This window comes from Oreochromis aureus, linkage group 4 (assembly GCF_013358895.1).
Source record: "Oreochromis aureus strain Israel breed Guangdong linkage group 4, ZZ_aureus, whole genome shotgun sequence".
NCBI lineage: Eukaryota > Metazoa > Chordata > Actinopteri > Cichliformes > Cichlidae > Oreochromis > Oreochromis aureus.
In genome coordinates this window covers 8,031,086-8,042,947 of record NC_052945.1, presented here as the reverse complement: position 1 = coordinate 8,042,947, position 11,862 = coordinate 8,031,086, and the positions used below count along the sequence as shown (strand labels likewise).

Below are 11,862 nucleotides of genomic sequence, written 5' to 3'. Positions count from 1 at the left end.
ATTCCAACATTAGAACTATCAATAGATATGTCCCTGCCTGATTAGGCCAAAAGTAAAGACAAAAAAGGAAAACTCTTAGCAATATTTATGACATTTCACATTACACAGCATGGCAGCAGTTTCTCCAACAACTGGACTTCTTTTTGTCTCCAAGCATCTCTATGAATTATGAGCTAATCCACCCACTGAATATTTTGTGGTAAACTTAAATACAAAGCACACAGAGTGTGTTGTGAATGACACTCAGCAACACCACAACAACAGAAAAGGGAGGAAGTCAGTATTAGTTTTTTCCCTCAAGAAAAACGTTGCTAAAAAGTCTTAAGTTGACGCTAAAATCATGACAGACATGTTTTTAACATCAGCAAAAATGGTTCAAAAATACACCTCAAATATAGTAATATAGTCCCTGTTGATATCTAGGTCAAAATGTTGAATGTTGAATTGCTAATAAAAAGTAATCACACATGGCTCTCTGAAATAATTATTAGCAAACATAATCATATGTTATCGTCTCATGTGACTGCCATGATTTCTTATACTGTGCATGTTGCAGCTCTATGGGTATTTTGTCCAAGTGTTGGTGCTGTAGCTGTAGCTCCATTTCTGTAGTAACACCGTGTCATTACTTGTAATATATTCATGCAAAACGTGAATGGAAGAATGTCCCGTTAGCTTACTTCATGCAAAAACTGGGTTCTTTAATGCCCCCATTATTATGAAAATAAATAAGATGTGGACCTAAAAGGTTTTGGCTGCTTTGGAGGCGCTAATCATTACGCAGACTACGTAAATGAACAGCTAATGTACATTTTTTACCTGTTAGTGCCTTTTAACTGGCTTTCAAATAAGAAATATCAACGCCACAATGCTTAATCTGCTCAGTTGGTCTCATTCAATTCCTAAGTCTGAGCATGACTTTACCTTCTTACTCACCCTGTTGTAATATTAATTTATTAGGCCTCAGATTTTCTTTCAAGCTGCACTATCACACACGTGTTTCCACTTAAGCGCTCTCATTTGCCTTTGGGTTGTATGCACGTCACATGGCTGTTTGTCTTTAGAGGGAAAAATATATTAAATACACAAAAAATATATTTTTACTGTGGCTGTGAAAACTTAAAAATGGACGCTTTAAAACGATAAGCCGTGCCCGCTCCATTACGAGCCATTTGTTTATCGTAAATATTTGGAAATGGTCGGGTAAAAAACAGGACGACCATGGCTACGCCTCCACTGCGTGTCTCAGCCAATAGCGTCGAGGCCGTTTTAAAGGTGTCAAGGGGCACGCGGTGGCGTCTCACTTCCTGGTTGAAGATGGCGGATGAGAATGAGACAGCACCGATGCCGGAGAAAGAAGATGTAGAGGATCACGGACACTGTAGCGACTGTGAAAATGAAGAGCACCACTTTGACGATGGGTAAGGAGGCAGGCTTACTCGGTCGGTGGCGTAAAATACGTCACGGCTCTGTAGATTTTAACAAAATTAACTTAAACCGAACCTCGGCGAGCAGTCGGGATAGACGGCCAGCCTTAGACGTTGTCCAGCCCATTTTCTTTCATCCTATTGGTTAGTAGCAACGTTCGCTTGCTTGTTCTTTCATCCGATTGGCTGAGAAGGATGTCTTTTCCAAATATAGGCTGGACTTAGCGTTTTCCTAAGTATATGGTTAGAAAGGAGAAGGTAAAGTGCGTTTAGAAGCCAATTTTACACCAAGACTTGTGTTTTCGTTACTCACAAACCTTTCAGAAAAAATAAACTTTTAATTAAATTGATTTTTTTATGGTGTTCTTCGCATGCCGTTGCTATGTTAAGGGTAAATGATGCAAATCACGTTTACGCCAGCTGACATGTAGCGTGTTAGCTTGCATGCTAGCGTACCTGGCATTGTCTGTGTGTGTGTGTGGATTCGGCGCAAGATCAAAAGTGAAACAAGCACAAACGTGCATGCAAAAAGCACGCAGCTTAAAAATAATATACTTGGGTCTCGGCGTTGTGAAGTGAGGGCTTTGAATTTCCTTTTTAATCACATAAATGTTCGCGATCTTAAAGCAGCCCAGCTCGGTTGCTCTTATTGAATACAAGCTTTGATAAAAACCATGTTTTTCTCTTAATGTATCTTTTTTTTAAAAAAGTTGTGTCATATATGAAAGGGCAAAGCAGCCGAGCTTTGTTTTTAGCAGAACAAGTGGAACAAGAATGCGCCTCTGTAAGGTGGTTTTCGCAAACATCTGATCACTAACTGGAGGAAATCTGACCCGACAGCCACTCGTTTACGTTTTTAAAGACACAAAGAAGGGAATAATGATAAAGTCTGAGAAAAGAATAAACCTAATGTTGCAGAATTCTACCTCAAACCCACTTTGCTGTATGGCTAAACATATTCCCCCTGCAGGTCTTTGAACCTTCCTGCACTCAGAAACAATTGTTTGGCCCCTTAACTGCTCTACCCTGTTGAAATGGAAAGTGGGAGAACAAACCATTGAATGTTTTGTTGTCCATTGTTCCAGTCACTTGCTGGGCTCTTGTACATACAGTACATAAACACACACGCACAGATACTCTTCTTCTAGATGTCATCTGATTCACCATCTGTGCTGGTGTTACAAATACAGGCCACGTACTGGCCTGCATTTCTCCCCTCTTGGACACTAATGAGATTATCCTGTGTAAGTATGTTGCCAGAAGATGAAGTAGCATGCTGGAGATATGTGGCTTTTCTGGTTGGAGCAAATCAGAAGAGGGTTATTCTGAAAATCTGCGCTGCTGCAAACGACTTGTAAATTTCTGTATGTTTTAGCTGAAGGACTGGTTTTATTGTGTCTTTAGCTGCCCTAGAGCTACACTTCTTGTTGTTAGTTTAAACACACAGCTACTCCTCGGCTAACAAGGCTTTGCATCAGCAATGAAAAGTAAATTGTGTTGGAATTGTCGGTGGTTTAATAATCTTGGCTGTTGTTTAAAAGCAGATAAATTTCCAACATGATTTTCTTTTCTTCTGAGATCAGTCTTAAAAAGGATGCCATATATTTCTGTCCTGTTCCAGTGAGAGGGGTCTTGGGGACGACACTGGCGCCAAGAAGAAGAAAAAGAAGCAGAAAAAGAAGAAGAAATCTGGTGCCACAGAAGCAGCTCAGGACCCCCTTGCCAAGGCATGAATTTATGCATTTCTGTCTTAACGGGTTATAAACCTAACCTAAAAAGAAAGGAAAAGCAGTCCAGTTAAGGTGTAATCTACTAAAATCACAGTTTAGATACAGAATGGTAAAGACTGTTTGGACGGTTTAGATAGGATCAACAGTGTTGACTTCTGTTTGCTGTGGTCTTGTTTGATGTATATTCCTGTTTACTTCCCAAACAGGTGAATTCGTTGCCAGCTGATAAGCTACAGGAGATCCAAAAAGCCATTGAACTGTTCTCTGTTGGCCAAGGTCCAGCCAAAACCATGGAGGAGGCCACTCGGAGGAGTTACCAGTTCTGGGACACACAGCCTGTGCCCAAACTAGGTATGGTTACAGATGGCGTAGTTCTGTTTTTCATGCCAATATGTAGCTTATAGGTCAAATCTTTAGGGATTGATAAAATAATGTTTTTGTTGTTGTTGTTTTGGGTTTTTTCTGCAAGTGGGCTTACACAGATGGTCAGTTAACACAGAGTGAACAGAAGGAAAAAAGGCTTGTACTTATGACTCAAGTATGCAAAAGCTCAGTACAACAGCATTATTTTGCAATCTGTTGATGAAATGTGTCTGTAATTGTGAAAGGAATCAGTAATTAGGCATGGTTGTGAGGATGCAACATACTCATCAGCCACTTTGTTAGGGTACACCATGGTAGTACTGAATTGGACCCTATTTTACCTTCAGAACTGCCATGATTCCTAATGGCGTAGACTTGAAATGTGCTGGAAACATTCCTCAGAAATTTTCAGCCATATTGACATGATGACATCACACAGTTGCTGTAGAACTGTCAGCTGCACATGCATTTCTCCCATTTCAATACACCACAGATGTGCTCTTTTTGTTTGCAGTCTGGTGAATTGGGAGGCCATTTGAGTACACTGACCTCATTTCATGTTCAAGTATCCAGTTTGCGATTACTTGACCTTTATTATATGACATGGTAGCCTACTGGAAGCAGCCATCAGAAGATGGGTACGCTTGTGGTCATAAAGGGAATTAAATTGTCAGCAACAGTACTCAGGTAGGCTGTGGTGTTTTAAATGTTGTTTTATTCTGAGGGGACCAGTGTGACCAAGAAAGCTTTCCCCACACTGTTGCTTCACTGCCAGTGCCCTGAGCTGTTGGCAACATAAATCTATGCCAAACTCTGACCCTACCATCCGAATGTCACAGCAGAAATTAGGACTCATCAAACCAGGCAATATTTTTCCTGTCTTCTAAGCTGAATTTTAGCCACAGTCTCCTGTTCGTAGCTGACAGGAGTGGCACCCACTGTAGTCTGCTTCAAGGTTTGACTGTTGTGTATTCAGAAATGCTCTGCTGCATACTTTTGTTGTAACAAGTAGTTAACTGAGGTCCTGGTGCTTTTCTGTCAGCTCAAAGCAGCCTGGCTCTACGCTCCTTTGACATCATCAAAGCATTTTGTCCCAAATAACTACCACTCACTGGATATTTTCTAATTTTCTGGCCATTCTCTGTAAGTCCTAGAGATGGTTGTGGGGAAAATCAGTAGTAGATCAGCAGTTTCTGAAATATTCAGACCAATCCATCCAGCACCAACAACCGTACTACAGTCATAGTCACCTAAATTAGCTTTCCTCCCCATTTTGATGCTTGGTTTGAAATTCAGCAGGTCATCTTATCAATGTCTACCTGCCTACATGCACCGAGTTTCTGTCAGGTAAAGGGCTGATGAGAGATTTGCATAAATGTTGGAAATGTGTACCTAATGAAGTGGCCCGTGGATATGTGCCATTGCTTTCTGGTCTTCTAAGAGTGACGGTCTGAAAGACAAGTGTATATGTTTTGCAGGTTTTTGTGCTTTGTCAGACTTCTGTTTGCTTTTCCTTCAGGGGAGACGGTGACATCACACGGCTCCATTGAACCTGACAAAGACAACATTCGAGAAGAGCCCTACAGCCTCCCGCAGGGCTTCAGCTGGGACACCCTCGACCTGGGGAACCCCGCTGTGGTAAGAAAGCGTATAAACACAAACACTCACAGCAAGCATGCACAGGAGGAATTCGTCTTTCAGTAACAAGTCCTGGACTCGTGGTGCTTTGCACTTCATTTTGTTAAGAAACTAGTGGATTTTTGTTTTTATTCCAAGTTTTTCCTCTCAGTAATTATGTGACTGTTTATGATGAAGTGCTTGTTGTTTGGTCAGAGTATAGCTGCAGTCCGATTTTTGTCCTTTTGTCAAATGTTCACTGTAGAAATGTGGTTTTGTTTTTGTTGTTGTTGTTGTTGTTTTGGTGCTCTTGACTTTTTAAGATGACTTTGTCTCGTATCTTTTTCTTCTCTCTACAACCAGCTCAAGGAGCTTTACACCCTTCTCAACGAGAACTATGTTGAAGATGATGATAACATGTTCCGATTTGACTATTCTCCTGAGTTCCTGCTCTGGTAATTTCTCATATTTAAATATTATTCAAATATTAATACAGGTGCAAAGAAATGTGTGGCATTTTTGACTGACCTTGTCCTCCTCAGGGCCCTGCGACCTCCTGGCTGGTTGCCTCAGTGGCACTGTGGAGTGAGGGTTAACTCCAACCAGAAGCTGGTCGGCTTTATCAGTGCCATTCCTGCCACCATTCACATCTATGACATGTAAGTGAACAGAATAGTGCAGCAGAGGGGGGGGCCTACTGGCCTATGACTACTATTTCTAATAGATTGTATTCAGTGTGTTATTCAAATAAATAAATGTCTCATGATTGCTTTTTTTCTGCTTTAGAGAGAAGAAAATGGTTGAGATTAATTTCCTCTGCGTCCACAAGAAGCTTCGCTCCAAACGAGTCGCTCCAGTTCTGATCAGAGAGATCACCAGACGGGTCAACCTGCAGGGAATCTTTCAGGCGGTGTATACCGCTGGAGTGGTACTGCCCAAACCTGTGGGCACATGCAGGTGGGTGTGACAGGGAAATTTTCTAACCCCAAGCCCTAGGGTTAGATTTCATTCACTGCATCAATTGGTACTTAATGACATTTCCTTCGTGCAGGTACTGGCATCGCTCTTTGAACCCTCGAAAACTAATTGAAGTGAAGTTTTCCCATCTGAGCAGGAACATGACTATGCAGCGCACCATGAAGTTGTACCGCTTGCCAGAGGTTGTTGGCGGCTAACACAAATTTTCAGTCACTTTAGAAATCACCTCTTTCTTCCAGCATGTCTTTTAATGTCTTCGTCCTTGTCATCTCTCTTTTAGGCCCCAAAGACTTCTGGTCTGCGACCAATGACCAAGAAGGACGTGCCCGTGGTGCATCGCCTCCTCCGTGAATATCTGAGCCAGTTCAACCTGGTGCCAGTCATGAATCAGGAAGAGGTGGCACACTGGTTGCTGCCCCAAGAGAATATTATTGACACTTACGTGGTGGAGGTAAAGAATAATCCAGAAAAAAATCTTTGAGGAAAAATCTTTTAAAATTCTCTCCAAGTAACTAAGGGTTACTTTGTTGTCATTACAGAATGATGGCAAAGTGACAGACTTCCTGAGTTTCTACACGCTGCCCTCTACCATTATGAATCATCCTGTGCACCGCAGTCTAAAAGCAGCGTACTCCTTCTACAATGTGCACACCACCACCCCCCTGCTCGACCTGATGTCTGATGCCCTCATCTTGGCCAAATCGGTGCATGTTCAGTCTTATAAAACATGTTCTCTGAAATGTTTACTCGCAAAAAACTACTAAAATTTTCCCTGTTTCTTTATTCAGAAAGGGTTTGATGTCTTTAATGCACTGGATCTAATGGAAAACAAGACTTTCTTGGAGAAGCTTAAGTTTGGCATCGGTGATGGGAATCTACAGTATTACCTGTACAATTGGAAGTGTCCCAGCATGGGGTCGGAAAAGGTGCATTTCTGAAATGACTTGTTTCTTTTAAAAGATTTCGTTTTGGGCTTTTTGCCTTTTTAGTGACGGGTTTGCAGTGAAGAGTAGACAGGAAATGGGGGATGGAGTGCAGGAGAAGATATGGCAAAGAGCTGCAGGTTGGACAAATGTGGGCTGCACCTATATGAAACTACCTTAAAGGAATTTTAATGTTTCAGGTTAATTTACAAAAAGATATAATTGTTGTCTGCATGAATTTTGGGTATAAATTGTTCTTGTATCATTGTGTGCTGCTCACATAAGTATTTGTTTTTTATGGTTGTTCATGCAAGAGACTGTTTAACCTGTCACTGCAGTTGAATTCACACTTGTATTGCAGTTATGTTTGCGCCATGATGCATTTTATTTTTTAAAGGCTAATTGTTCATGTCTCTGTCATGCATCTAGGTTTTCTGTTACATTTTCATCCTTTTTCGCCAGTCTCATGCAGTACTACTACAGATGCCTTACATGTGCTATAGTGAATCCTGCAGAAACCTCTGTTTCCCCAAGCTACATTTGTGACTGTTTTCGTAACAGCTCTGTTGCTTCTTTTCTAGGTGGGATTGGTTTTGCAGTGACATCCCTGCTGTTGCAAAAAGCAAGTGGCACCACCAGGTGAGGAGGCGGCACAATCGCACTGGCCACCTGACAGATGAACTGATGACCTCCTACTTTAAGAATGGAAACCCACCGCCCATTTTTACTTTTTGACCTTTTGAACTTTGACCTGCACTACCGCTGCCAGGCAGGGAGGCAGGGGGGAGTCTTCAGCTCTTCCCTCCTTCCTCGATCACATGGACCTTAAGCCATTGTAGTTACCATCCCAAACAACTGTACATCTGAAAGCTGTCTTGATTGTACCATACACACTCACAAGAACAGTTTGCACAGGTTACTGGATACCAAACGCTCATTGTTGGTGACAAAGCATACCGTATGTGTAAATAATGTCAAAAATAACTGCGAATTACACCCTAATGCATACAAACTAGAGCCTGTTTGTTGGAAGTGCTTTTTGCAACTACAATAATTCTGTCACCCTTAAGTTTTAGAGAGAAAAATCAAAATGATCAAAAATATTTTAAAGAGAAAACGGCTGAAAAGGTGAGATAATAAATACCAAAAGTGTACACAAGATAAGGGCTTCTGTTTTAGAGTTTCCTTGTCGACTGTTTTGTCGTTTTTATTTTGCTCATCAGAGTCTGTTCTGGCAGTCATGGAAGTATTTGAGCAAAGCTTGAAGATGAATTCCAGAGAAGGCATTTATTTTCTGGAGCTTCTCGTCATTAACTTCCCTTCGCCACAGCTTGCTGCACTAACTAGAACCCTGTTACACAGACTGATTAACAGTTCAGACAAAAAAGTCAATCATTTTCTATGAGGTTAGACTGCTATGGAGAGGTTTAAGGCATTCTGATCAACATTTATCAGCAGGGATACAATTTATAAGGACACCTTAAGTTCACAGGGCTCCAGTTGCAAAATCCACCTTAAGAAATCCTTCGATTTGGCTCTCACTGTATACAAGTCTTAAGGTCAAGGGTTTTTTAAGCTCAGTATGCAGATTTTGCTTGAGGGAACCACACAGGATGTCTTAAAGAGTCAAAAACTTAATGTATAAATGTTGCAAACTGTAACAGACCATAAACAGAGTTGGAGACAAGTTTACATATTTGATGAACTGGCATCACTGATAAGGTACTTTTCCCTGCTACAAGTCCACAATATTATTAACAATCATAAAATTTTGCACCTCACACATCATATTTAGCTTACACTGACCATCCCATCAGGTAGAGTAGGTGGGTGTTGGAACTGGACCTGTGAACAGCAGTCTGGACTTGCAAGACCTGCAGCGTGGATGGATGATAACTGGGGAAATGCCCCAGCTAAAATATTTTGTAAAATGTTGGTTCTATTTGCAAATGGATGTAAAAAATGAATAAACAACTAGAAAGTGCATTTTCTGAAGAAACTGCAGTGTGAATGCTTGAATCTGAATGTATGCACTGAAATGAAATAATTACTGAATATTAAGCTAAAAATGTTGAATTAGCTGGAAAATACAGACTTTTTAACCTGAAAACAAAAGTGCAGAACTTTTGAAAGCTGATTTTCACACAGAAGAAGTTGGAAAATAGCTGGTAATGTTTAAAATGTAAATTAGAAAAAGATGAGTAATGACAAAAGAAAATTTAGTCAGAAAACCTCGGAATGAACTAAAAATAATAATAATAATAATAAAAGCTCATATTCTTCTAATCACTTAAAGACTGGAATTATGTATTATAAATCTCTAATTCATAAAAAAATAATAAAAATAAATGTAAAAACAAATTTGTTGAATTGAGCTGAACAGATGAACAAACATTCTGGAGAAAATACAAGCTTTAATATACAGCATAATGTTTTTCGGACATATACACATGTGTATATCATGTTTAATGATATTACATACATCAATTTGTTTTGTATGTCATAGAAAATAACATAAAATAACATAAAAATCTTCATATTCATAAAAGTCATATTTTACAGCTTCTTTCTGAAAAGGACTTAAATTAATTCAACATTTTTTTTTCAAAATAGAATAAAAATCATTTTAAAAAGAGATGTTTGCAATGTTTTAAGGTGTTAATAATCTGATCCTGTCATGTGTCTGTCCATTCTTAAAGAACAAATTACAAAATAATAAACAAATAAAATTGAAATTAAAGTAGCTTTTTTTGTTAAACACTTCACAGGAGAATAAATGAAAATAACTAAATTAAATAACTAAATGAAAAATAATAAGCAACATATGAAATACATGAAAATTCAACTTTTAAAACCACAATCCTGAACCTTTAAATTGTGTTGGTTTCTTAGAACATGGCTGAACAGCTGTTTCTATCGGTCTACTTAATCTACTGATCTGTCTACACATCTTTTTATTACTCATTCTTTTTTGTGTTTTAATGTAAACAGAGTCCACACAGTGGTAAAAGAGAACTGTATAGAGGTTTTTGAGTTAAACTCAAATGAAAGCCTAAGGTGGTGACACAGTTTAACGCATGTAAATAATCAAATAAACACATTAGTCCTTTTTGTGAACATGGATAAATAAGTATCATTAGTTTACAGCATTGTTCAGCCATGCCACTAAATGCTTTTTAACACAGTGTTTTAACCTGGGCTCAGACACAAAGTCCCAAATTTAGTTAGTCCCTGACTTTGAGTTGTGGTTATGACTAATTATTATACACAAGGCTTTATCTATCTGAACTCTAAGGACACAAATATGAAAAAACCTATACTTACCAGCTGATACCCCACGTTACACACTGGGTGTGCCATGTGACCTGAAACTTTGGTACAAACCCATCATAATCATTCTGTTAACACTGTTTTTTAACACTGTTTGTGTTGCTGTTCAGCAGTTTAAAATGTTTTAGATTGGATTACATGGAATGAATTTGAGTTCTCTTGGGGTTTTTTGTCTGTGTTTCGTTCTTAGCAGATTTTTTTTTCCATACTGTTGAATTCCAGTTACCACATTTCTGGTCATATGACATCCCGAGTGCCCAGTTAAAAAAATCCCCACAGTTAATTCAACATTAAAACAAAATAAAAATATGTTAAATAAATAAAGGTTTGCCCTGTGATGAAATATTAAATGAGCATACACTGTACAGAGCACTAACAATGAAAACAATCCTTTAGCCTGTTGATCAGAGAGAGGCCGTCATTATGTCCATTTAAAACCTGTAATCAAAGAGCACAACGTTTCTGTGAAACTATAAAGTCCCATATGATCCTCATCATGTCCAGTGACTTCAGAGGATCCTCCCTGTCATCCGGCCAGTGTTTGATGTGTGGCAAGCAGCACAGAAGCAGGATAGCTGAGGACTTTAAAAGAAGAGCAGAAAACAGGAACATATGTAGTTGTAAATGTAAATATCAGTGATACTTGTCTTGTCAAAGGGAATAAAATAATGAAAACGTTAACTTACACACTCATTTAGGGAGGATCTTGACACTGCACAGAGGAGGCAAAGTCAGTCTGACAATGATGGTGGTCTCCAGGGATGTTTTCCTGCAGCAACATTCCTGCCGACTGGCCATATGATCCAGAGTAGTTGGTTTGTAAGGAACAGAAAGGTTTATATGTTAGGTAGTGTGCACTTAGAGCTGGTCCTAAGAAACAAACACATCCTGTAATAAACTGAATACCTGTAGTAGTGCTGCTGCAAATATAAAGCCCTTCTATCATGTGTGGTTTCGAAGAAGGTGTTTTGGAGGCTCAGTCACAGAAACTGTGCAGTCTGTTCAGTCCTGAGTGTCTCAGCTCTGAAGGGGATGGATAACAGAGGGAGAACACCTGAGTACAGACATTACAATACACTCAAAATAACACTCCTAAGGTCAAGTGAAAACACAATTTAAACGCTTTACAAAGAATTAATACATGTTTTCATGAAAATAATGTCATTATTCAGGTAAAATCTCATTGAGATTTAAAATCTCATTTCCAAGAGAGACCTGGCATTAACCCTTTTCGTTGTGAGTAAATCTCACCGACTGCTTGTGGGCCAAGCTAGAAGGAAGACTTATCACAGAATCTCTCCTGTGCTCCAGATGTGAAGTCTCACGCTCTGATCGTACAGCGATGAAGATGGGGATGATGAAGCCTCTCTGATCTGTGGCATTACAGTTTCTGGCTGCTATGTGCTTCACACTGTTGGATTTTACATGTGAAGCTTGGAGAAGACACAGAACTGTGTCTCTCTTAACAAAAAAAAAGAAAACAAAACCGAGTCC

General features: G+C 39.5%; 1 protein-coding gene across 1 annotated transcript; it reads left to right on the top strand.

Annotated features, from left to right (window-relative positions):
• Nucleotides 1-1,206: 1,206 nt before the first annotated feature.
• nmt1a (N-myristoyltransferase 1a) lies at nucleotides 1,207-9,024 on the top strand. The gene is made up of 12 exons (XM_031732384.2): nucleotides 1,207-1,421; nucleotides 3,049-3,154; nucleotides 3,364-3,508; nucleotides 5,040-5,158; nucleotides 5,501-5,592; nucleotides 5,680-5,796; nucleotides 5,924-6,094; nucleotides 6,189-6,297; nucleotides 6,396-6,566; nucleotides 6,655-6,819; nucleotides 6,904-7,041; nucleotides 7,620-9,024. The coding sequence occupies exons 1-12, from the start codon at nucleotides 1,222-1,224 to the stop codon at nucleotides 7,638-7,640; spliced, it is 1,554 nt and encodes a 517-aa protein (XP_031588244.2). The 5' UTR covers nucleotides 1,207-1,221; the 3' UTR covers nucleotides 7,641-9,024.
• The last annotated feature ends 2,838 nt before the right edge of the window (nucleotides 9,025-11,862 follow it).

Excerpts from the sequence above, each read along its gene's own strand:
- nmt1a (XM_031732384.2), top strand. The coding sequence starts at position 1,222 with ATGGCTACGCCTCCACTGCGTGTCTCAGCCAATAGCGTCGAGGCCGTT. Across the intron at positions 5,797-5,923 it reads ACCATTCACATCTATGACAT|AGAGAAGAAAATGGTTGAGA; the intron begins GTAAGTGAACAG and ends TTTCTGCTTTAG. Across the intron at positions 6,567-6,654 it reads TTGACACTTACGTGGTGGAG|AATGATGGCAAAGTGACAGA; the intron begins GTAAAGAATAAT and ends TTGTCATTACAG.